This window comes from Lissotriton helveticus, chromosome 1_2, assembly GCF_964261635.1.
Source record: "Lissotriton helveticus chromosome 1_2, aLisHel1.1, whole genome shotgun sequence".
Taxonomy (NCBI): domain Eukaryota; kingdom Metazoa; phylum Chordata; class Amphibia; order Caudata; family Salamandridae; genus Lissotriton; species Lissotriton helveticus.
In genome coordinates this window covers 312,731,258-312,757,937 of record NC_136058.1, presented here as the reverse complement: position 1 = coordinate 312,757,937, position 26,680 = coordinate 312,731,258, and the positions used below count along the sequence as shown (strand labels likewise).

At 45.0% G+C, this 26,680-nt stretch overlaps 2 protein-coding genes across 2 annotated transcripts in view; both read left to right on the top strand.

Moving 5' to 3' along the window:
• LOC144802385 (uncharacterized) overlaps nt 1-4,689 on the top strand; it is a 32,383-nt gene extending 27,694 nt beyond the window's left edge. Inside the window, exon 2 of the mRNA XM_078671808.1 lies at nt 1,213-4,689. Within this exon, the coding sequence (XP_078527934.1) occupies nt 1,865-3,316 (1,452 nt within the window). The 5' untranslated portion in view covers nt 1,213-1,864 and the 3' untranslated portion in view covers nt 3,317-4,689. The remainder of the gene's footprint in view (nt 1-1,212) is intronic.
• Nucleotides 1-26,680, top strand: part of LOC144802369 (uncharacterized) — a 299,978-nt gene that overhangs the window by 137,354 nt on the left and 135,944 nt on the right. The gene's annotated exons all lie outside the window — the stretch shown is intronic.

The following is a 26,680-nucleotide window of genomic DNA, read 5'->3' as shown; positions in this document are numbered from 1 at the left end:
AAAGGTGACTTATGAACAGCAAGGTAAAGACAGGAGTTGGTATTTGAGATGATCTTAAGTGAATAGGAAAGGAACGAGAAGAAGTGTGTGAATGGAGTTACTTTTATTGTATATAGTTTGTAAAGAGTTACTGGAAATTTTGCAGCCCAGCCTGATCCATCTCTTTTTTTAAATTCTATTGGTGTTTAAATGAAATCTTGACCATATGCGTCTTTCTTGAGCTAAGCCTCTAGCACTTGGGTGCTGCGTGAGAGCCCTTACTTTGCTAAATTACTCTGTGAACACTGGTAAATCACCTCCTTTTCAGACATAATTAAGATGTCACATGATCAACAGACCTTTTAGTTAAATATCTGTGTATGATGAAATAGACCTTGCTAAGTTTCAAAGGTGGTAAAGAAGAAGGTGGGATTTACTAAGATTTTGCGCCGTGTTTGTGTCACAAAAGTGGCACAAAACAGCGCAAAATCTTTTTTTCCTAATTTACTTTCTATCGCTAAACTTGTTTAGCGCTGGAAATAACGTAAAAGTAATGTGAAGCAGCACATAGCACTGCTTCACACTACTTCACACCATGGGGCCCTGCCAAGGGGGGTGCATGGGCGTTCCCGTGCAACCACCCTAGGTTTCTCACGCTAAATCCACTTTACCAAATAAATTAGATTGGGTTTAGCATGAGAAAACTGCACCCTTTTAAACAAGGCTCAAGGAAGGATACATTATTTCATTTCTCCTTCCTTTTTTGACTTTGCATGCATGCTGCACTGTGCAACACACATACAAAGTGGGAAAAGCTTTCCCTCATGTCTAGGCATAGTATTTTGAACAGGAAGGGTGTCCTTCCTGTACACACACACCCTAGCGCTCTGGTGCTAAGGTGTGTGCATGGTGCAGGCCCTTTGTAATCAGTGCCGGCGCAAGGGAATGGGAAGGAGAGAGCCATATCTCTGAAAATATTGTGCTCTCCTGCTCCCTCCTTGTCGCTCAACTCATCGCAACCTTGCAGGGGGGGGGGGGTTGCGCTGCATTGCGTGGAGATTTGGTAACTCTCCCACAAAATGTCTTTTACAACCAGTTAAACACAGTGAATTCTCATTCTATTATCTTTCAATTTAGTAATTTTAAATATCTTTACATCCAAAAGAAAACAAGCCTTGAATGTATGAAATGACCATCAATAAGGAAGCTAATGCTGTAAATGTTCAATTATAGCAGAAATAAAGAAATAAAGAGCTCCGGTACTGAGGACAACATCAGCACAGTCGGCGACAGAGCAACCTGCACATAAACGGACAGATCCCGGATGAAGCATCAAGGGCAGTTCAGAGATTGTAAGAGGCTGAGCTGTGCACCTCCACGCCACAAGACAAAGAAGTGACCTTAGGAAAATGAAGGCAACAACAATAACAAACCGCCTCCTGTATAAACAAGTGTCCAACACCAACCTGAGCATGGGATCGGTATGATGTGGTTACCGCACTGCTCTGTTTTCTAATATGAAGGCAAGTCATCATTCCATGCTCTAGGTGAATTGTAAATTCTTTCTGGCCAAACTACAGTAACCAGAGAAAAGCACAACTGAGCGGAGCCAGACAACTGACGGGTAAAGGAAAGAGGAGTTCTTATTTCTACAGTAGAACAGACAGTCCCAATTTGCACCGGCCAGAAGGAAGATACATCTTTACCCGCAAACGCGCATAGCCATAATCCAATTTAAAGGCATTATCACCTACAAATACACCTTCTACGTATTAGGAGTGTGGCAAATATTTGGTGGCTATTGCATTTTATTGTTAAAACAGAAATCAAACATGCAATATACTGCACAAATGTGTGTGAGAAAAACACAAGTGCTTTATCAGCTATGTTGGCCCATCAGGAAATGCAGTCATGGGATGTAGACAAATATATACCCGACCCGCAGACACTAACCAAGAAAGAAGAATCATACACATGCAGCAAGAGCTTTAGTTTGTCATCACTACTCAAGCTTCATCAGCACCCGCACACAGGAGAAAAACCATTCAAGTGCAGTGAATGTGTAAAGAGCTTTAGTAGGTTATCAGATCTACAAAGACACCAGAGAACACACACAGGGGAAAAGCCATACCATTGCAGTGAATGTGGGAAGAGCTTTAGTCAGTTATCAAACCTCCAAACACATCAGCGAATACACACAGGGGAAAAACCATTCAAGTGCAATGAATGTGTAAAGAGCTTTAGTCACTTATCAAACCTCCAAACACATCAGCGAATACACACAGGGGAAAAACCATTCAAATGCAGTGAATGTGCAAAGTGCTTTAGTCAGTTATCAAGCCTTCAAACACATCATCAAACACACCCAGGGGAAAAGCCATTCAACTGCAGTGAATGTGTGAAGAGCTTTAGTCGGTTATCAGACCTAAAAAGTCATCAGCGAACACACACGGGGCAGAAACCCTATCACTGTAGTGAATGTGACAGTAGTTTTCGCGACTCTTCAGCATTAAGGTATCATTGGCGAACTCACACAGGAGAAAAACCATTCAAGTGCAATGAATGTGTAAAGAGCTTTAGTCGATTATCAGACCTACAAAGACATCAGCGAACACACACAGGAGAAAAACCATTCAAGTGCAGTGAATGTGCAAAGTGCTTTAGTCAGTTATCACACCTTCAAAGTCATCAGCGAACACACACGGGGGAAAAACCATTCAAGTGCACTGAATGTGCAAAGTGCTTTAGTGAGTTATCAAGCCTTCAAAGACATCAGCGAACACACACAGGGGAAAAGCCATTCAACTGCAGTGAATGTGTGAAGAGCTTTAGTCAGTTATCAGACCTACAAAGTCATCAGCGAACACACACAGGGGAAAAACCCTATAGTTGTAGTGAATGTGACAGTAGTTTTCACGGCTGTTCAGCATTAAGGTATCATCAGCGAACTCACACAGGAGAAAAACCATTCAAGTGCAATGAATGTCTAAAGAACTTTAGTCAATTATCAGAGCTACAAAGACATCAGCGAATACACACAGGGGAAAAACCATTCAAGTGCTGTGAATGTGCAAAGTGCTTTTGTCAGTTATCACAGCTTCAAAGTCATCAGCGAACACACACAGGGGAAAAGCCATTTAAATGCAGTGAATGTGTGAAGAGCTTTAGTCGATTAGAAAACCTACAAAGACATCAGCGAACACACAGTTATTGTGAGAGGAATGAATTACGGAAAAAGATAAAATTCAAATTATGTGGGATATTGAAATACCAGATGATAGAAGACCCAACTAGCAGTGAAGAAGAAAAACAGATTACAGGATATGCAGAATTATAAAAAGTGTTTGTTTCCAGTGATTGTTCACTTCCTTACTCATAGCAAAGCGACATGATGTACCAGGACACACAGTGGGAGGCGAGCACAATGTGGACTAAATGAAAAGAAACATTGTTGATTTTTATTTGGTGAACAAGAGATACTAAGAAAAACATTCGATCGCACCTGATCACATTACCTGTAAAAGCAACCCTGAACAATATTGGGACTAACAACGGTACTGTCAGCTCACTTGTCGGATTAGTGATAAAACTATAAACCCATCACACCCAGAGTGGACATGTTGTCAGGGCTCTGGGGATGGGAAACTTAATTGGTAAAATGTATGTATTACTATTAACAAATGCCACAGCAGCATATATAATGAACTAAAGTGAAGCACAGGTCTTCAAGAAATAACCTATTTTTAGATATAAAAGAGCATATACCTTGTTTTTAAGTAACATTTGCTGCATCTTTTACACACTGTTATCATTTGATGGATCAGCTCGTGCCTCGGGCCTTATAACTAAGTGTGACCTGTGGCTCCTCTCCGACTTGGCTCTCCCTATTAATTTTCTGCCTTGCCAAACTCTACTTTGTACCAGAATTGAGCCACTGTAAGCAGCAGACTCTGTTTGAAGAATGTGGTGAAATAGCAAAATCCCACTTCATAAGCATATATGTGCTAGGACAATCAGTTGCACTCCCAGCAACTTGTCTTCCACACTGATTGTCCCTTGTCCTCAAATGTTCTAAAGGATTTGTTGCATGAATGCCAGAAGTGAGGCCTCATTCATGAAGCTAAAGCTAACAGAAGTGTGTGGGCGATAGAGAGGGGGAGAGATAAAGTGAGCGAGAGAGACAAAGAAAGGGGGAGAAAAAGAAAAAGAAATGGAAGGAGGGGGAACGGCAGGTGATTTGTATTCACCTAAAAATAGAAGAAGCAGTCAAAAACGTGTCAATGTGTGACATCACCAGAGAAACGGGCTGAATACCTGTGAATTTATATACTTATTTTTAATACCTGTAGACCCAAGTCATGCCAATAAATAGGGCACAAGTAAGGGAAATAGTGAAGGAGCCCATTATCATATGCAAATCACAATGACGTCACATGTAGTGACGTCACAAGAAGTGATGTCAGGCCCCTATAATAATTTTCACATGAAAGGTCGACGGCCTGTTTTAAAAACAAAAAACAAGAAACATAAAATAATGTAAAAAGAAGTTTTTGGTATCAGTTTTTATACATCATGTGTTTTTCCCACTATCAGTTTGTAACTAAAGTCGGAAATGACTGAAAGTGTAAATATTTTTAAACAGATATGTGGAACTTGGAAATTACATTTTTAAACAATTTTCAGCGAATAAATAAAATACGCTTTTAATTTGCGTTTGTTTCCTGACGTTGTTCTTTATGCAGCCCTTATGCCCCAAAGTGTTTCACGTTTACAGTGTATTAAGCCATAGAGGGGCTGATTTTGTCAAGTTCTCTGTTCCTCTCTTGTGCCACTCACATAAATAAATAAAGGGGACACTGCTAGTGGGACGGTTAGGTACAAACACTCTGATGCCTGTGTCTGCAAATGCAAGAAACAAAGTAACAATTCCCAGTCGCAGGCTAAAGAGCTAGGTAGAACTGCGTCCCTTTTCTAGATAATAGTGGGGGAACCACATCAAACTGTGGCTACCCGCGATTTGTGCCGTGCTGATAAAGCAATAGTGAATTTGAGTAATTTACGGTGAATTGAAATGAGAGAAAGATAAGAACAGAGCGAGGTGCAGGATATATTGAAGAAAATGAAAAAAGAGACACAAGACTTTACCCTGTTCTGTGTACAAGCATTTTACGTAAACAAGTTGTGCTGTGCGTTGTGAAAAGGCTGTCACCCCCTTTGTATGTAAATGAGATTCTGTAACCAGACACCCCAGGTTTCCATCTCTTCTAGCGTGGATAATAATGTGAGCACTGTAAGGTAATCACAAAAAAGGGCTATATTGAGAAATAATTGGTTTCCAGGTCTCACAGCTGTGGTTATGTAGTTCTTCATTAGTTTTTTCATTTACTTTAATTTGCAGCAATTCCGCAGGTTACTTTTTCTCAGTATATCGCATTATATCGCTCTTTACTCTCCATCTCCATCAGTTAAACGTGAGGTTCGATGTAGGATTTGTTGTTAGTGTTCCTAGACCATGACCCAATCCCTTTGTCCTCGATTTTTCGGCATGTGTTTTGTCCATACACTGGTCTAGGACGAGCCTTCTCAAGGTAGAAGGCACTGTAATAGGAATAATAAATCAGACATATATGAAATTGTATGTAAACAAATAATTGCCTTTCAGTTATCAGGCACCACCAGACTCACATCTACACATGTAATTGAGCACCAGACTAAAGTGACTCCTCCCTATATAAACATGTGCCATCAGTAATCAGGCTGATGGTTCTGCTGATGCTCACAGCAAATAAAGTTTCAGAGATTGCGCGCATTGGCCTAAATTTTAATTGCTGAAGTTTCATGCAGTTTCGACTATTCGCTCAGCTTATAAGGTTTGTGGATTTTGCGCACTGAAGCAGATCACTGAAGTTCACCCTTAAGTAGTAACTAGGTCAAGCATACATAGTACATACAACATGCAAAATATCACTGCCCCTCCATTCTTTTTGACATCTCCAGGAGTTCCTCCTCCCCCGTGGCTGAAGTGGAAGAAGGTTTTCACACATAATGCTCATGTCTGTGGCACTTCATTAAGCGCACAGAGGAAAGCCTCATTGGTAATGCATTGTTTGGTCTCTGAGGGACAAGAACTCTCTGATAGTGACTCTGCCACTCTTAATGAATACGAGATCTGCATCAAAAAGTTGGACTTGCACTACCTCCCCAAAGTGAGTACTGTCCTTGAACGATATCACTTCGGGGGAAGGATACAAAGGCAGGATGAGTCGGTCGAAAGGTACATAACTAACTTGCACAATTTGGCTTCCACGTGCAACTTTGGTGCAGCTTTAGAGGAGTGCATAAGATATCAGTTGATGATGGGATGCACCCTTCACAAAACGAGAGACGCCCTGTGGCAAAAAGACACAAAATCACTTCAAGAAGTGCTGACCATAGCCAAAAGTCACGAGCATTCAAAAGCGTGTGTTGATGTCATACACAAAGACAGTTCAGGTGATAAAAAGGAGAACATTGATGTCAAGGTGCTGGTGGATAGATTTGTTAAACCCAAATCGAGCACCACTTCAAAGCCCTTTAACACAAAGAATTTTCAGGGGAAGATCTTCAGGTGTGGCAACTCTGGCCATATGGCCAACTTTAAAGACTGCCCAGGCTGGAAGGCCCTGTGCAAAACTTGTGAGAGAAAAGGTCACGTTCAAAAGAGCTGCAGAACGGGCAATGATCATAAAAAAGTCAGGGAAGTTGATCTTTATGAAGAAGATTTGGAAGGAATCAATATTCTCCCAGTCACAGGGAATTCTAGTGATGGCCCTCAGGAGCTAGTTTTGATCAATGATGCTCCTGTGAGCATGCTCTTCGACTCTGGAGCCAAGGTAAGACTAGTCCCCAAAACATTTAATGAGCATAATCTGATGGGCAAAGTCACCCTGTTGAAGCCAGACATTAGACCAAAAGGTTAAGGTGGAGTGACTATTGAGTTGCTGTGTTATTTCTGGGGCACGATTGACTTCAAAGGGAGAGTCATCGCTGGTAAAATCTATGTCTCGATGAAGCAGGACTCGCTCATAAGTTGGTCCCATCAATGTGATCTACATATCTGCCGTGATCCTAAAGAGAATCCCTCTGTCTGCCTAAAAGAATTACCACCAGTTAGTGTTGTTAGTAATGCTAATCGAGACTGGATCAAAGAATTCCCTGAGGTCTTTGCTGGTGAACTGGGTTTGTCTCAAACATTATGTACATTGGATAAAGGTCAAATCTAACGCTGTTCCAAAAACAGCTAAGGTCAGGAATGCACGTCTGTTAGTAAGGGAGAGCATGAAAGTTGAATTAGACAATCTCTTAGCCAAATGGATCATGCGAGAAGTGGAAGCAATGGAGTGGGTCTCTCCTGTTGTTATAGCCCACAAGCCAATGGGGAGGCCATGCTCTGTGTCAGCTTGAGGGAGCTCGACAAAGCAGTTATTGTTGATCATTACCCTTTACCCAACATAACTAAAATGCTGTGTTATCTTGAGGGGGCAAGTTATTTCTTTTCCTTGGACTTGACCTCCGCCTATCACCAGGCCAGGCTTCACTCCTCTTCAGAACATTCAGAACGTTCACTCCTCTTCCCAGGACCTTACCTCCTTTGTAACACCCTTTGTTACCTTTAGATTTCTAAGAATGCCTTTCGAACTTATTTCTGCAGCCTCCGTTTTTCAGAGGGTGATGGAGGGCATTCTAGGAGGCCTTCAGGGTGTCAAGATGTACCCAGATGATGTGCTCATCTTTGGTGTGGATTTTGAGGAGTATGATGGGAGGCTGAGGTCAGTATTGAGGACGTTACGCGATGCTGACCTCACCCGTAGGGCTGACAAGTGCAAATTTGATTTCAAAGAAATAGAGTACCTAGGGCATTTTGTGTCCGCTGCAGGCATCAAATCCAAAGAGTCATTGGTAAATACCCTTTGAAATTTGCACGCCCCTTTAATCAAAGAAGAGTTTGTAAAGTTTCTGAACTTTGCAGAGAAAACCTCTTGTTTGAGGTCTCTCCTCCAGAAGGGAAGCACATTTGTTTGGTCCAAGGGCTGTGAGGAACAGATGATGTTGAGTGGCTTGGAGGTGAAGAACTGAGGAAGGAATTACTGTGTGTGATTAGTAAAGGGGTGATTTCTGAGAGTGAGTGGAGTGAACATCACATGATCGATTTAGACTTGCAGAAAGTCCTAACCATGGTGTGGTAGTAAATTGGTTGCACCCCTTGCACTAAGGGATAAGCTAGTGAAGAGTGCTCACGCCTCGCACATGGGCATTGCCAAGACAAAGAAAAGGATCAGGGAAGCATATTGGTGGCCTACCATGGATGTACACATAGAGACGTTGGTGCATGAATGTGCTGAATGTGCGTGTTGTGACACAATATTGAAGTGCAGGACGCAACCCATAGTTATTAGTTAACATGCTACTGGTCCGTGGATGGACATTTCTATAGATATTTTGGGACCTTTGTAGGAAGGTGGTTGCCCCCAGTTTTTTCCTGGTGTTTTGATGGTTTTTTACTTAGTTTGGCTGGGATTCTGGTATTCAGGGCCCAAGCCTATCTGCTTTCTCTCTAAATTAATTCATGTACTATAGGTACACTTCAGATTGGTTACTGGGGTACTCTTGTGAGTCCCTAGTATATGGTACACTAGGTACTAAGGGCATAGGCACCCCAGAGGCCTACCAGGGGCTGCAGCATATATTATGCCACCCCTGGAAAGCCTTCCAAAATGACACCACAGGACTGCTACTCAAGCCTGGGTAAGGTGGCGCATGAACCGCTTACGGAGATATAGGTTACCTATATCTACCTTAAATCACTACAAATAGAGACTTATCAGTCACCCCTATGGCAGGCCTTATCAATCCTGAAGGCAGGGTGCTTGGTTTCGTGTGAGATTGGGCCCATGCAGGAGCAGGGCCCCTCTGGAGCCTGCGGAACCTTTTCTCTCGGGCTGTTGTTCTGTGATGCAGCCTGACCATATACTCTTAAGTGCATTATATCCTCGCTGTAAATGCTAACTTTGGGATGGCTGACCAGAAACATGTTGTGTTTGGTGTCAAACACTTTAGAAACCTACTCCCCCCGCCAGTTTTGGCGGCGGGGGTAGAATTCCACCCTTCTAGATGGAGAGATATGTGCACACTGGTATACCCGGGACCAGTTTAAAGGAGACCTGGCATCACAAAATGGATGCTGCAGCCACAGACACGAGTCTGGCCTCCTGCTGCTGACCGAAACTCCAGCAGGGGAGGTCTGGACAATAGGTTTCCTGTCACAGGGAGGTGTAACCACCTCCCAGACAGGCTTTAGTGTATTGGGGTGGGTGGGAGCACTCTGAAAGTGCTTTGAAGTCTGTACTGGGGTCACATTTGGTGCCCCTGTGCATAGTCCAGTTCAAAACAGTTGCAGGGGCTACCAGCCCATGCTCTGGTGCAAAACTGGACAAAGGAAATGGGTGTAGCCACCCCTCTTTCCAGACCCTCCCATAGGTGGGTCCCCATAGTATGTCCAACCAATTTCTTAGGTATAAGTAAGGAACCCCTGGCAACAGGACTTTAGATATCCCTAGACGAAACACTGCAATTGAATCCTGGAACTTTGATGCCCTACTCAAGCCTACAGGACTGAAGAATCTCCCTTGGGGTCAAGGAGTGACTCCCCTGCTTGGCAAGCACCAACAAAGGATTTGTCGGTCTGCATTTCCGAAGCTCCCGATGGACTCTGAAGTATCTGCAGCTCAGGAAGAGGATTTCCACTCTTCTCAGAGGCCGACTTGAGTCCCCAGCAAAGCTGAGACCCGCACCCTCACGAGTGATCTGGAACCGGAACTCCAGGACAACGTGCACATTTGCAAGTGCATTGACTTCTCGATGGCTCTTGAAGTTGTGCTTGGGGTTACGTGTATACCAAGCTCCGAGCACCTTCTGCACTGAAGATGGTGGGCCTACACTCAACGAGTGTTCAGTGAGCCTGCTTCTTGCATTTCCTCTCGAGCCTCCTCCGCGATCCCTGGTCCTTCGACTGGTGGGTCTGTGAAAGCAACTCTGATTTTCCTTGGGCTTCCCTGGTTGCTCCAGATGTGCCCTGACTCCGCACCGCGTGTTGAGTCCCTCGGATCTTGCTGGTCCGCACCGAAGCATCTTTCCTCTTTCTGCATGGGTTGCTGTTGCCAAGGCTTGTTGGGTCCAATCCAGGCACCGACACCGTAGCACTCGACATCCTTCGTGGGACAGCTCAAATCCAGCTCCTGGTTGTCATCGACGCCTCCTGGTCCTCGTGGCTGAAGAGTCAAGCTTCGCCTCTTTCACCTGAAACACCCGACATCGGTGGGCATTTGTCTATCGTGCCCCCTGGTCACTGGCTAGTGACACAGACTCTATCCCCTCTGCTTTCAGGTTCTTCTCATCTTCGATCCAGGCTTGGATCACCCCGGACACTTTCCACTTCAACGACAGCAGCACTTTGCAGCAGATCGCCATTGAAATCATCGGGACTGGTGTAAGATGCCCACTAGAATAGTGGACAGCCTATGCAAGACCAACTTTTCAAAACTTGTGAATTTGAAGACTCAGGATCGCTATTTGAGCATGTGTATTGATATGTTTTCCCATTGGCCTGATATCAAGGTGGTTAATTCCGTTGAGTCTGGTGAAGTGATTGCGTTTCTAGAAGAGTTATTTGAACGTGAGGGTTTCCAGTTAACACTCTTGTCAGACACTAGTGTTCAGTTCATAGCCTTAGTCATGGAAGAGTTTCTGAGTTCCAGGGGGATCAACCATAAGAAGGTGTCCCTGTACCATCCACAAAGCAATGGTGTGGTGGAAAGGTTTGTCAAGGTTGTTAAAGAGACTCTGCAACAAGCTGTGGCCTGCGGTGAAAGTTGGGAGTTGGCCATTAGGAAGAGGGTTCGCAAGTATAGGTTCACTTCTCGTTTGTCCACTGGTGAAACTCTTTTTCGTTTATTTAAAGGAAGGGTCCCCAACATGGAGGTCACTCCGTTGTGGGTAACGACCAAAAGAACGTTAGTGGATGAAAAGGTGGGCGGTAGGGAGGGCTGGAAAGAGAGAAAGAGGTGATGAAAACAGAAAGATCTTGTATGATAAAAGGAGGGCTGTGAATAGAACAGTGGTCAAGGTGGGAGACTGAATCAAGATAAAGTCTCCCAGGAAAGGCAGAGGCAGATCCAAATTCAGTCTTCCTTTTAAGGTTATCAAGGTTTTAAAAAATGCAATAAAGTCCACTGACCAGAGAATTAAAATTTTAAGTCGAGTGGTGAAGTGTCAAGCTAGTGCTAGTTTTGATACTAGCACCGCAACTGGTGGTCCTGATTCAGGCTCTGAGGTGAAACAGCCTGTTGCCCGAGAAATGGGCTCTGGGCTACTTAGCTTGAAATGTATTCCCCGACGTTTGCACGATTGTGTTTCGTAAAATGAGCGCTTTCCTATTTGCCATGCACCCTAGTTTTCTCCTTGCCTATATAATCGCTTTTTGAGTTTTTCAAAGATCGTAACTGCATTCTCTATTATGTTCTTTTTATTCTTTTCATTCATAGTTGTTTCCTTTTAAGAAGGTGTGAAGTCCTCTGTCATGATATTCTGGAATGTGGGGGCATATTATCAACAAAAGGCGATACATTATCGCCGCTTTTATCGGCAGAAAACTGCGGATAAAACAGCGATAATGGGCTTGATAATATGCCCTTGAGAATTCCCATGGAGGCCCATGTTCTGTTGTGAACATGGGCTTCTATGGGAATTCTCAAGGGCATATTATCAAGCCCATTATCGCCATTTTATCGGCAGTTTTCTGCCGATAAAAGCGGCGATAATGTATCACCTTTTGTTGATAATATGCCCCCGTGGGGATAGTTGCTAGGCGGTGGACTGGAACTGGTCTTACCTTGATGATGGATGGGGTCTCTGTAACTGTGATACTTAAATAAACCTTTCTTGACCCCCCCTATGATCTACTGACTTCCACAGACATCCATGTGAATTCTACCAGCACACAACCCACTGAGCATTCTTGCAGGTGTGGTTCTTGGTGGCAAACGTTTATCGTCAGCGGCTTATGACATAACGCCTTAAATATTGATATTTACTGCACATAATAAAACAATCACAATTCTTTTTCATTTAAAACAACTTAAACACAGTTCATATAAATACTACTTTTTGAGCATAATCCATGATCTGACGTCTAGCATAAGGGCAAACGGATGACTTACATCACTATTGAAATCAATCAATTAGATGGAGCGGTCATTAGATCTTACAAAGCGTACCAGCTAGCAAGCGCGTACCAAGGTGCAGATACCCGGAATCTCCGTCTGCATGTTGCCTACTCAGAGCAAGTAAACCTGTTAGGAAGCCTGACAGCTGTCTTATAAACAAGAGAAATAAAAGAAGAGCACAAGCCTGCTGCGCAGAAGTTATGTATTATGTTAAAAAACGAGGATTGACCAAATAGTTACAGTTTTGCTGACAGCATGATGGATATTAACCCACAGATATGGGCCAATAGACGGCCAACACCTAAGCGACACAGGTGCAAGTAGGAATGTCCAACGATACCTCTCGATGCTCTGTCCAGTGAGTAAGGGGCTCCAGGTCATCCATTGTGCCCTAGTGCCTTTAATGCCCGAGTCAATCCACGCTCCAGTTTATAAGGGCAGATATATCAAAGGACGAGCTCAGCCCCCAGAGACAAACAGAAAATGACAAAACCATCACTACAGTTGGTTTATGGTTTGAACCCACTTCCTTCACTGCTGTCTATAGCAGGTCTGCAAATACAAAGCAACAGCCTGGAAAATCTCCACACAATCGGTTTTATAACATAAGAAAAGTGCAGCACTGCATCATCTAAGATTACGTTTAGAAAAAGTGGACGTAGGTAGTACCTTCAGATTTTTAGCGACATATCACACAGCAACATAACACACATAAATGACTCGGGCCCCCTTATGTACGGGGACACGTGTCCGGTCCGCCTCCAGGGGCTTTACCCATGATTTAGTAAAGGCCGCACCTGAGGAGTTCCTAATTCAGTATAGACCCATGTATACTCTAGGTATGTGACTATAGTATTTTGGGGCAAGGTACTCCAGGAGGAGTGTGGCTCACTGATTAGAGCGGCAGACCCTGATGCAGAGGTCTGGCCCGGGACCAGGGTTCAATTCCCGACGCGGCAGGGTCCTGAGCCCAAAAATGTCCACGGACTCGATAATTCTCGCCTCGGTGCCTATTCTAATCATGGGGTCCCACGCTGCAACTCTGGGCAATAGTTGCTTAATCTCCACTACGGCGGCACACCCGCTGCGGGATGCCTGGCTTTCACCCTGGGGATACCCAGTAGGGGTTATCTCACAGGGAAAAAACCAGGACGGGTTCCCAAGGCAAGCGCCTTGATACCTTCGGGTGATACGTGCACTATATAAGTCGCAATACATACATACATACATACATACGGTCTTTAAATATTGCCTCTGACCCTATCTCAAAGGTTATGCATTTTTGTTCTTGTGCAGGTATGGCTGTGGGTCATGTTGGGAAATTGGCCTTGCAGTAGTTCTTGGTCATTAAAGATTACACTAGTGGTCTAATTTTTTGCTCCATCCTTGTATGTATTACTTTTTGCTTGCTATTGTATGCGTCCTGGTCCAATAACACAGAGTAGTTAAGAAACTAATAAGGGAAACAAGATGGCAGAGAACTGTGGGTTATCATATGATGAGGATGAATTACAATGGATACTCTCTCTTCTAACCCCAGTATTCTGGATAGTCTGCCCCTGAATATAATTAACAATGAGGAAGACTGGGGAAAAGTCCTAGGTTTAGAGAAATCTCACTTGCCCACTGTTGTCGACGAGGTGATAATGGCTGAATATCTGCGAGGAAATTGTGCCCCAACAGGACTACTAGTGACAAATGTCCCAAGATTGTTCCTCACGGACAAGCAGTTTTTAAAAGACTGGTCGTTGATTGCATGGCGCTATACGTGCGATTGGCTCATCCTGATTATTGAGACAGCTAAGCGGGTGGCAGGCGCTATTCTGATAGAAATTCAGGTTTTAGAGGTACAAATAAAGACCACCATTACTAACATAGCCTTTAAGAAAAATCAGGAAGAGTCCAACAAAAATAATAAAGAATTCAAGGACAATATTTTATTTTCTAAAATTGGAAAGTTCAAAAAAGATTTGACTAGATTTACTCATGAACGGGTCTATCCATACACCAGTGAGAGCTACGTGCCCCCCAGAATTTAACAGCAGAGGGCGCAAGCTAGGATTCACCTATGGTAGTTCTAGTTCCGATGAAGGGTCCAGCGCTTGTGATTCCGATACACCATTGAGGAATGGTCAACATCAGAGAGGACAAGGAAGGAGTTTTCAAAATAAATGGCTTGGTGGTCCACCAAATCAATATCAACAGTGGTGGCAACCACACCCTTGGCAATATCAACCTCTCCCATTTCAACCCCCTGCGGGCCCAATGGGACCATTCCAACCACCAGGGTTCCATGGTAATTTTAACAACTAGCCTTTTTTAGGGTTTGGCTGGGGACGCTCCAGAGTGAAGCGGAGAATCCAACGTGCACAGGTCCATTGGAGTCCCCCTCCATCTCGCCGGAGTCTGCGCAGCGACAAAAATAAACCACCGGGGCAACCCGGGACGATGCGGAGTCGGACTTGTTATGAACTTAAGTTCGAGACCCCTCAATGTGGACGAAGAGAAAGTACTCAATAGAGGTCTGGTTTTTGTTACCACTACTAGAGGAGACGCGTTTCAGACAAACTGGGAACTGGCAAACTTATCTTGGAAGGTCCGGCTACATTTCTTTTTTTTTTTTTTTTTTTTCCAAAACCTTTATTGCACCACATAATCTTACACAGCACTTGGCCCACAACCCAGCGGGCCGGCCGCTACAACATAAGTGAATGAGCCTCTACATTTGAAAAGTCTGTACATTCGGTACTGTGTCCCTGTTCCGGTCCAGTCGCTCTTTAAGTAAGGCGCCTTATTCACAAGTAAACATTTCTTTTTTAAAGGAAAGGAAGAATCATCTGATCTCCTGGATACCAACACAGGGCTGAAAAAGAAATCTACATTCAATCCACCTACTCATCTAGTCCCGGCCCTAGTGTTGACATTTGAACAGGCCGTGAGTAATGATGTAGCAGCTATTTTTGAGAGGGATCAGAAGACTTTTTGTAATTTACCCAACATTGAACCGGCAGCTCTGCGTGGTCTTACCGCCGATGATCGGATAATAATAAAACCGGCCGTTAAAGGTGGGGTGATTGTGATTCTCGACACTGATGTATATCGAGCAGAATGTCTCAGACAATTAGGAGACAGAAACTCTTATTGTGCACTTAAAGAAGACTCCACAGAGAGAGCTAAAATCAAGATTGCGACAATGGTAGAAGAGGCAGCTAATGGGGGTTGGATCACTGCACAAGAATCAATATACCTGCAGACTAAACATTCTGTGATGCCCTAATTTTATGTCCTCCCGAAGGTCCATAAAGCCACTAGAACTCCACCAGGACGCCCGATAATTTCGGGTATCAGTTCATTATTGGAACCATTGTCTACCTTCGTAGACTATTTTTTAGGACCTATTGTAAAAGAAATGCCAACCTTCTTACAAGACACTAAAGATGTCTTGAGGATACTTCCTGATGTTGAATTTAATAGCGCAACTGATGTACTGGTCTCGTTTGATTTAGAGTCTCTCTACACTTCGATTCCCCAGGATGAGACTTTAGATGCCATTGCATTACTACTATCGGAGAGGGACTTGGACTCCATAACTCCGACACATTTTATTATGGCGTGTGCACAGATCGCTATGAAAGAGAATTTTTTCAAGTTTGAGAATACTATTTACCTCCAAACTGCTGGCACCAGGATGGGCAGTATTTTTGCGCCAAGCTTGGCGAATCTCTACGTTCATGGATTCGAACAAGAACATGTCCTAACTACGTTAAATCCCTGTCGAGAGTCAATACACCTGTGGAGGCGATATATTGACGATATTTTGGTGGTTTGGCAAGGGGAAGTAACAGCAATTGACAGTTCCTCATTTGGTTAAATAGTCGTAACAATTTCTTGAAGTTTACAGTGGAAGTCCACAAACATAAATTGGCATTCCTGGACTTACTGATTGTGGCGAATCCTACTGATCTTGAAACAGAATTGTACACCAAACTGATGGCGAGGAACTCTCTATTGAGCTATGACAGCTTTCATCCTCAATCGTTAAAGGACAATCTTCCGTATGGGCAGTTTTTGCGACTTCGCAGAAACTGTTCCACCAAAGACAGTTTCAATAAACATGCAAAAACCTTAACATCAAATCTGCACGCTAGGAAATATCTGCCTAGTTTGATAAAGCGCTCCGCAAAACAAGCAAAAAATAACAACAGAGAAGCACTATTGGATCCACGCTTACAGAAAGAAGAACTGTCAAGGTTAACCTTTGTTAACACATTTAGTACAGTGTCTAATGCCATCAAGAAGAGTGTGCAGAAACACTGGAAAATTCTCAATATCGGTAATGAAAATATTCCAGAGCCACTCTTCTCTTTTGAAAGGAGTACCAATTTGCGCGACCAGTTGGTCCATACCAGACCAAGGAGTGCTCAAATAAAAAACCCACAAACTCGCAAATCCAAATCAGTTGACATTGGACAGGAAGACCATGGGTACAAAAGAAATTTACCAATTGCAACAGCGAAAAGGTGGTGTACCTGATTATGTGCCCGTGCATGCTTAATTACGTGGGCATGACGACCCACTAGTTTAAATTGCGAATAATGGAGCATAGAAGCACAGTAAAATGTAAAAGACAAGCCACAAGACTGACCAGTCATTTCCTAGAAGCAAATCATCACCCAGTGGATTTTACATGGATGGTTCTGGAACAACCCTTTTTTCCAGAACATGTGAAAGACATTTCCAAGTTTCTCCTACTCAGAGAACAGAAGTGGGTGTTCAAGCTCAATAGCGACAAAGTAGGCTTGAATGATGCCATACCATGGGTAATGTTATAACGAGTCTGGTGACATCCAAGGCTGGTATCTACACAGCCACTAATGACCTCTTTACATTCCTGGCCACTACTTAATTAGCCACCTAGATTGCCAACCTGGACTTGTTTGACCTCCTAGTCGGTTTTACTTTAAGTGTCTGACTTAAGACTATTAAGGTTTTGGATTTAGGCAGACCCCCACCTTACTTTAGGTACCCTGACAAAATTGATAGATATAGACACGAAAACAGCAGAGTTTCCTTTAAGGGAAATAGGGCGATGGTATAATTAACCAACATCATAAAAAATCAGAGTAGGGCCAGAGTAATCTGCCTGCCGTTTTAGTTTTGGCATTACACAGTATATGTCATATGCCCCCTAACGTGACAGACCAGGATTAGAAAACACAAGTTGTGGCAGTAAATTACATCTACACCACACTAGTGCACCCTATATGTATGTACAGGTTACTGTGTGAGCAACTTGGAGGACTGAGGGGCATATTACCAAGGGTGGCGATAGGCAATTATCGCCGGTTTAGCGGCCGTTTTCGGCCGCTAAGCGGCAATAATTCTATCGCTCTATTAGCAAGCGACAGCTTTTAGGCGATAGCGAGCGGTTTGGGGCCCGCTTTGCATGTCAGCGACATTTATTGCTAATGACATGCAAAGTGGGCGTACCCAACCTGTTAGCGACTGAAAGCAGTCGCTAACGTCGCTATCGCCGATTAGCAAGGCAGGCGTAGCGATGGAAATATTCCCGCTATCGCCAAAAACCAACGCCTGCTCAGACCAGTTCGCGTAGGGTGACTTAGCCACCGCTACCCTGGTTGCTCCCTACCACCCCTGTCCTGAAGAAGATCCGCACGGCCGAAGCTGCTAATTTCCCTTGCGCCCTAAGTCTGATCGAAACGTCGACGCATTTGGATAGGCCTAGACTTACCTCTACCTGTTCCTTATCTTGCAAATTTGATTTTATTTCTGTATCAGTGTATATTATCATGAACTGTATTATATGAAGAGCTAGGCCACATATGACGGTGAATGTCAACCGCTCATATTGTTTATGTAAATAACATGAAGTTCTCCCTTCTATGCCACTGAAATCCTTTTCTCTCACTGACCAACACTGAGCACCCCTTCCCCACCAGCACGTTCCCCTTTGGAGCAACCTCCTTGTTGCCTATTTCTCATGAAAATTACTTGACTTCTTTATTAATGAGTATTAAATTACCAGAAAAATTGAATCTATGGTCTGTGTTTATCCTTATGTTTATTTTAAAACATTTTGACTCGGAAATTGAGGAGCCTTGCATATTTATTTCTGCTCCATACTCCTCTTAAAATTAAGGAAATACTTTAAATATGTACTTGATTGAATCTACATTGTGATTAAGGTTTTAGGACCATTGTTTTTTGTATCGTCTAAAGTACCCAGGTCCAGGACCATTACTGGGTCAACCCCATTTTCTGACATGGCAGACCAGTTCTTAGCCATGTTATCCAATGGGATGTGGATAACATGGCTAAGAGCATTTCGTCGCTAATGCGTGAATATCGCTGTATTCTCAGCGATATTCACGCATTTCGCCGCTATCGCTGGATATTTTAGCACAATGGAAAAAAACGTTGCTAATAGCATGTTTTCTCCGCTAACATATCCAGCGATAGGCAGCGATAAAACAATCGTCGCTAAGCCTTTTTAGCGATAATTATCGCTACTTACTGGTAATATGCTTCTGAGTTTTTGATGGTGGTCTAGTGTGAACAAGTTTTGGACTTTCTACTTGAGTATAAAATCATTGGTTGGTTTTAGGACTACATTACTCATAATTTTTGGCGCGACCTGTAATATCATAGGTCGCGCTACATGACAGGTTTCAAAATTGCCATTATATACTATTATTTCATTGGTACACACCTTCTAATATCTGTATTTATTGAGTATCTTATGGTGTGAGTTGTTCGAGTACCATTTACGTTTGCCTCGTGAGTCTTTAATACTAAGACTTTTTGCATTACAATCGCTCCTTATCCTGCATATACGAGCAACACGCTTGTTTACGCATGTAGAACCACATTTCCCAAAATACCTTTGTCGCGCCATGATGACGTCATTACGTTGAATAAAAATGGAACGTATTCAGTATTCACCCCGTCAGTTCCTCCCAGACGGCTCGGTTGACCGCCTTGAGGTACAGAGACGGAGAGGTGAATGGCGTAATGATTAGCTCAGGCACCATCGCTTAACACCTTCACTGCGGCGGCTATACCGCCGCAGTGCTACGAATTTGAGGCGGCCGCGCGGCGGCCGCATGCTGGTGACGGAGCCGCTCCGTCACCAGCGTCGGTTGAGCTGTGCTCATGACGGAGCGGCTCCGTCACGGCCCGCCCCGCTCAATAGAACCCTCAGCACAGGCGCGGAATTCGCGCCGCGCATGAGTGTTCTATCGAGCTGGGCGGGCCATGACGGAACCGCTCCGTCATCAGCACAGCTCAACCGACGCTGATGACGGAGCGGTTCCGTCATCAGCACCGAAGGGGTTAATGTGGTTGATATCCTTGAGGTGCATGCTATCCGTATACCGAGGTAAAACAATGATTGAATGTGACCGGGGACACACGCAGGAGGGTTTTTTACTAGCCATCACATGTTGGTAGCTTTTGAGTGACGCCCGACGTGAGATACACTTGTGGCCACTTTTACTCGGGCTGTTTGTTCTATCGAAAGGTACACGCAGTACAAGCATGGTGCTAGTTTATCTGTATGAAAGTTGTGGCAAGCAAGGATGCATGCCGAGTTAGAGGTCACCACTCGGTTGCGCCACATTATATTGCTGGTGGCATGTTTAACTCATATGTTTAAAGGGTTTATTGTAATGAAGGCAAGCTAACAAGACATGGGAGACCATAACAAAAGAACTTTACATTAGTGGTATACTCCCTTAACATATTAAGATGGCTAGGTATAACAACAATAGCCATATGCAAATTATTTCTTATAAATCTCTGTGTGACCGGCAGTGGGTACATGATATGGAGAGCACAGTAGTATAGATAGAGGGTGTTAAGAAAGTTAGAAGAACATATTCATTTATGGTTCTACTTTTTACTTTTTAGAGCGGTGCCTCCCCTTTTTCCTGAGCTGTTGCCAGGAGAGGTGAGGTAGCTTACTTGCAACATCTAGGTAAGAATTATAAACTTATGATTCATTATTGGAGTATAGTAGCTGGTAACATTGGTGCCACTATTTTTGTAAATTTCTAATATTTCTGTATTGTTTGTGGACTAACTTCATTGAGATATACGTTTTATTTGTATTTTTATAGATACCATTAGTTTTATGATGATCGCTAAGGAAGGAAAGTACACACTAAAACATAGGGGATTTTGGTTGTATCGTTGCCAACCATTTTTGAATGATATTATTGTTTTCACATTAAATATTTGCTTTTGACACCATTGCAGTAGCAAACATTGGGTGGGTCCTGACGAAGGTACTGGCAGAATGATGTATATATGTGCTGAAACATGTTGACCACTTTAATACTTTAGACAGTTATTTGTTAACACTGTCTTTTTTTGCACTGTTTTTAACTCTATTTGTGAGAGACATCAATAAAGTTATGGTCTGTCACAACTCAATTTAAACTTCACTGTTCACCCATGCACTGCACTTAGTTCCCATAAAATCAACTACTCTTATCTGGTAGTAGCTCATACAACTATACTAAAACATTCTCAGGCTCTCCATTACTATGATAAGGTTGTAGCCCTTAGAGTCACTAGTGTGACTGATAAAGAGGAGACCCAGATGATGAAGCATGTCACCAGGTTTGGTGAGTGATGGGAATCCGTGAATCTATTTAAGATTTTTCCTTTGCGACGTTTATCTCAATATTGGTTTTCTTGCAGCGTTTACAGGGTACAGAACATTCAGTATAGACCCATGGAATCTCTAGGTATGTGAGTTCCTAATCTGAACATGAAATATAAAGCCATTTTCTCAGGCTGGAACAGCAGCTCCAAGAATGGCCCCCAGCGTGTTGACATTTTACTTTCAGGTAATTAATCGGAAGGATGCCTTTCCTGGCTTCTCTTTTGCTCCACATGAATGCCCAATATTTACTTTTTTTTTTTTTTTTAAAACCTTTATTGTGCACCAATGGTATACAGTTACGGGCCCACAACCAATCTGGCCGGCCTCGAAAGCAAGTCATTGCACGTAAGACAACCATAAGAAATCTCAGCAGTCCCCAAAGACAAAAACAGCAAGTATCCTAAATCTCACGTAAGGGGAATGCGACCACCGAGTGTAGGAGTAAATAAGGTTCATTTTCTAAATTATAAGACAAGAAGGATCAGAGACCATACAGTCCATCGAAAAACACAGAGTGGGCAATGTACACAGCAGGATGTCGACAAAGCAAAAGAGTCATAATCGGGATAGCGGCACAAGATTATACTGGGCAGGATAAAAAAGCATACAATCAAATTTCGTACCTAGCATTACCCACCCCATACACGTAGGACAACCTCAAGAATGTGAATGTGGATACCAAAAAGAGAAACGGCAAATGGCATAACACCCAGCCTCCATACTGACCCAAGATAAGAAGGAAAAACATAAGAAGAACTAAGAAAAGAAGAGAGAAGAAATAAAGGTCCATAGAAACTAAAAAGGACAAAACAAAACCCCTCCCTCCAACCCCCCACCCTGCACGCATGTAGAGGCTACGGCCCACCCCCCCCCTTAACAGTGTGCCTGTCGCCCGAAAAACGAGTACCCGAAATATAGAGACAGAAAAGAGAAGGGAAGAAAAGGAAGAAAAGTTATATATAACAAACTGGAGGAGGGCCGATCATGCACACAGGCTCCCGGTCTCCCCGGCCATGTATTTATCCTCTACCCCAAAAGCCACAGTAAGCAACAGTAATCGAGTAATATAATAAGAAATGGGGAGAATCATCATGCACTGCGCCAAGAAGTATATCACAGGAGCGCGCCAAACCGCTCCTCCGCCAGCCACACAAATGTCAATCGGTAAAGAAACCCACCTAGCCCTGGCCTGATCTTATAAGTCCCCCAAGGCATGCCCGCCGAATAAGTCCCGTCTCAGCCGATCTAGGAGAGCAGAGTGTCCACACATGGTAGAAGAGCAACATGGGAATACAAAATGGACGTCGCCGACCACCGACAGAGTCATCTTCACTTACGACCCTCACCCCCAGGTCCATCTCATGACTCGTAGTCCATAGCAAGAATACAAGGGCCAGGAAAAAGGAAGCAGTCACAGGAGCCGACCGTTGCTGAAACAGTGTCTGGGCCATCAGCGGCGTTACGATAGACAAGGCCACCATCCCCTGCCGGGAAAGGAATCCTTCAGGATAGTAGAGGGATACGGACATCTGTTCATAAGTATCAACACAGTCTAGGGTCTTCCGGTCTCCACCGCACCCATGTGCAACCACAGTACTCCCCTCAAAAACAGTAAAGGGCCAGCCCTCACGCACCGGAGAGCCATCCGACCGCAATCGCCCCGATGTGAGCGTAATATCGTCAAGCTTCTTCCCCAACGCTTGAAAACCAACCTTCCAAACGGACTGTAAGTCATCGAGAGCAGCCAGAATATCACCGCAAGATAACGTGGGCTGTGTTTCCCTCATCACAGCACTACTCGGTAACTCGCAGTCCCAAGCACAGTGTGTTTCGAGAGGCAGGTTAATGTGCTGCATCTCGTTCAGGCAGCCATTATGCGGTTCCATCTTGTAGGGAGAGTGAAGGTAGGACAGGGACGAGTCCGGCTCGGATAGACAACAATCCGACTCTCGGGGGCCTGCAAAACACACATCCAAGGAGCGGTATACAGTGATGGTCATCCCCACTCCGAGTCAGCGCTCGCAGCAAATTCGGGAGCGTCCCATGAACACCGGGCAGAATCGAAGACGGAGCGGACACAGCGCACTCTCAGCGCTCCTCAGGCAGACAGTATTTCCAGCAAGCCCCCACCTCGAGGATGCAATCCGGCCGCGTCGTGTAGCAACCAGAGCTCCTGCCATAAATTTGCCCCCTCGGTATTCACAGCGTCCGGCGGACCGACTCCGCCCAGGCCCGGCTGGCCGTTGTTGACAAGCTAACACCCGGCCATGTTTCGCGGCCGAGGTCGCGGCTTCAGGGTCGCTGGGGCCGCAAATCAGTCTTGCGGATATCTCCGGTTAGAAGGCCGGCAGAGGCTACGGGATTGCGCGAGCGATGTCGGCGCATATTCACCGTCACCCCGCTGCAGTTCAATTTCAGGATCGTGAACAGGATGTCCGTGCGGGGCTCGGAGGCTTGAGGAGCCGGGAGCCTACACTTCCAGTCCGATCGCCATCTTGGCTCCTCCCCAATATTTACTTTTAACCAGTTCTAGGGTTGCCTTATTCACCAGTTCTGGGTTATTCTATTGCTCTACTCATCTAGTGTATGTTAGAATGTTCTTAATGTGCTCGAACCAGGGTAACCTATTGTAATTCCTGCATCATCGCAGTTCCTGCGGGATCATTCTATATGAGGCAACAGCTGAAGTCGACCACACTTGCACCCGGTGTCTTATGGGGTGAGACCCTCCAGTGAACCTCAGGTTCAGTACACGTCACAAGAAGATGTTTCCCAGTTTATGAAGAGCCTGAACTTTGGTAAAATCCCACAGTTAGCACCATAAGAGCAGGCCACCCGTGCATTTGTCTTGAATGTGTCAGTGCTAGTTTTATTCGTGTCTTGCTGCTTGAGTTAGCAAAATGTAGAATTGTGGCGTCAAGTTTGTTTCCCACATTGAAACATGAGCTTTCCAAAATAAATGGTCATCCGTTCGTATGCCTAGTTGGTCATGTTTTAACTTGCTTAGGGGCATATTTACAAGCCCATTTTTGCCGCTTTAACGTCCGACTTTGGCCAAAAAGCGGCGAAATAAACATCTCTCTATTTTAATTTCAAATTTGTTTTATTGTTTTCAAGAGCAACGATAGACTCTACAATGCAAGAAAAGCACCACAGGCATGTAAGGCAATCAAAACAGATAGGTACACCGTTTCTGCTAGGTAAATAGATGGCCAGTGGAAAGCGACATGACAAAGGTGTAGTGCTTGGACTGCAAATGTCCCCTGTGGAGAAGCGATGAAATTGTAGGAGCAAAAACCATAACCAAAACTCCCACCCCAACCCCTACCCCCCCCCCCCCCATTCCCGCCCCACCCAGTGTGCCAAACATGGGAAACAAGTATAGCTACATATAGGTAGTAGATGATGCAGTCACCCAGATGTTCCTGAGGAGTCATGTGTGGTCGCCGTGAGTCGCAATAAGCGAAGGTATTTAGGGCAAGTGATCTCATTGAATTCTTTGGACAGGAGGGAAAGCAGTGGGAGCCATGCCTTCTGGTAAGCATCCGTGGACTGTGTGATCGTAGCGTGGATACGTTCCATTCCCAAGGTAAACCATAGTTTATGCAGCCAACCCGTGTGAGTGGGCCTGGTGTTAGAACCCCATAGGGACAGGACGTGCTGTGTTGCGCCTTGTATGGCGATCCCCATCTGGCGACCTCTAGGAGATTTGAGGGGGAAAGTGATTGCGTTAGGTAGGCCGAGAAGAGTATAAGCTGGGAACCTAAGGATTTCATAGGGACAGGACGTGCTGTGTTGCGCCTTGTATGGCGATCCCCATCTGGTGACCTCTAGGAGATTTGAGGGGGAAAGTGATTGCGTTAGGTAGGCCGAGAAGAGTATAAGCTGGGAACCTAAGGATTTCAGTATCAAAGGTGGAATCAATGTCGTCCAGGACTGCCTTCCAATAGTCCTGGAGTTCACGGCATTCCCAGAGGAGGTGAGTTAAGGTGCCCCTTTCCCCGCAGCCCCTCCAGCATAGCGCGCTACGTGTAGGGTTACCTTTATTGAGCCGAACTGGGGTGAGGTGCCAGTACATGGCCAGCTTTGTCGCTGCCTCTCTGCCTGCTGTGTTGCGGGTGGTGTGGGAGGCTCTGTAATGCACAGAACTCCATTCCTTGGGTGATAGGGCCCTCCCCAGTTCTGCCTCCCATCATTTTTGGCCCGCTGTCTTGCCTGAGGGAGTGGGGGGGTGTAAGCATTTTGTAGAGGTCTGAGATAAGATGTCTATCTGAGTCCTTCGTCACCAGCCATTTCTAAAAGGTGGTCATGGGTCTGCCAGCCAGGGGGGCAATGTCTGGATGTGTGAGCCAGTGCCTAAGTTGGAAGTACTGAAATAGGTGGGGAGAAACAACGTCGTAGCTCCGAGTTATGTCTGCTAGGGTGAAAAAGCCCTGTAGGTCGAAGAGGTGGCCGGCGGAGAGGCAGCTGATGCCTTGCCATTGCGGAAATGCATGAGGAGTGTTGCCCGGTGGGAAGTCCGGGTTGTCCAGGATAGGGGTAAGGGGAGAGGGGAAGGTGTGAGCCCTTTCTTGACCGCAACCGCATTCAAGACCTGCATGACAGTGCGAGTAATGGGGGATCGTAGAAGGTAGCGCTGTCGGTGCTGTCGAGGAAGGAACGGAATTTTCCAGAGGGATGTCCGAGCCATCACTCTATCCTGAAATAACCAGCGTTTCTCGGATTCCGGCCGGAACCACTCCACCAGATATCTAAGTTGTGCCGCTTGGAAATATTGTAAAAGATTGGGGACACCGAGACCCCCCTCGTCCGCGTTCCTATATGCTAGTCGTTTATGTAGGCGCGCTCGCTTGCCTCCCCAGATGATGTGATGAAAGGCAGCTTGTAGATTTGCGATGGTGCCAGCTGGAGGGAGCACCGGAAGGGTCTGGAAAATGTACAGAATTTTGGGCAGCGCTGACATTTTCACCGCCGCAACACATCCCAGTAGGGAGAGGGGCTGTTTGGACCAGCCTGCGAGATCGGACCGAATTTGGGAGGAGAGGGCTTCATAGTTAAGAGTCAGCGTAGACTCCGTGGAAGAGGTCAGTGTGACACCCAAGTATGGGAGGCGTGCGGTCGAGGATAATCCTCCCCTGTAAGCAGGTGGAGGTGCCTGTGTCTGGGCGTTTCTGCCCAAGTGCAGTATGAGGGATTTCCCCATATTGATTTTGAAACCGGAGACAACTCCAAAGGATTCCACCTCTGCCAGGAAAGCAGGGACAGAATAGTCCGTGTGATCCAGAGCTGCTATCATATAGTCGGCGTAGAGGCCAATCAAATGAGGTTCCCGGCCAAAGGTCATACCCTGGATGGCAGGGTTGTTGCGTACCTTTTGCGCAAGGGGCTCTACATAGAGGGCAAACAGGAGGGGCGAAAGAGGGCACCCCTGTCGCGTGCCATGTTGGATCTCAAAAGGGTCCGAGCGTAGACCACCTATGCGAACTCTAGCTTGAGGGCGATGGTAGCAGCTCGCGATCCAAGCCTGAAACCGATCTCCTATCCGAAAGCGCCGCAGGGCTTGTTGAAGGTAAGTCCAGTCAACCCGGTCGAACGCTGTCTCCACGTCGACAGCCAGCAACACAGAGTCCGAGTTCTGGAAGTGGGCCTTGTCAATCAAGTGAAGTATTCTTTTAGTGTTATCGCTGCATTGGTGATTCGAAACAAAGCCCGATTGGTCGGGTTCCAAAATCCCGGGCAGACAAGGACCAAG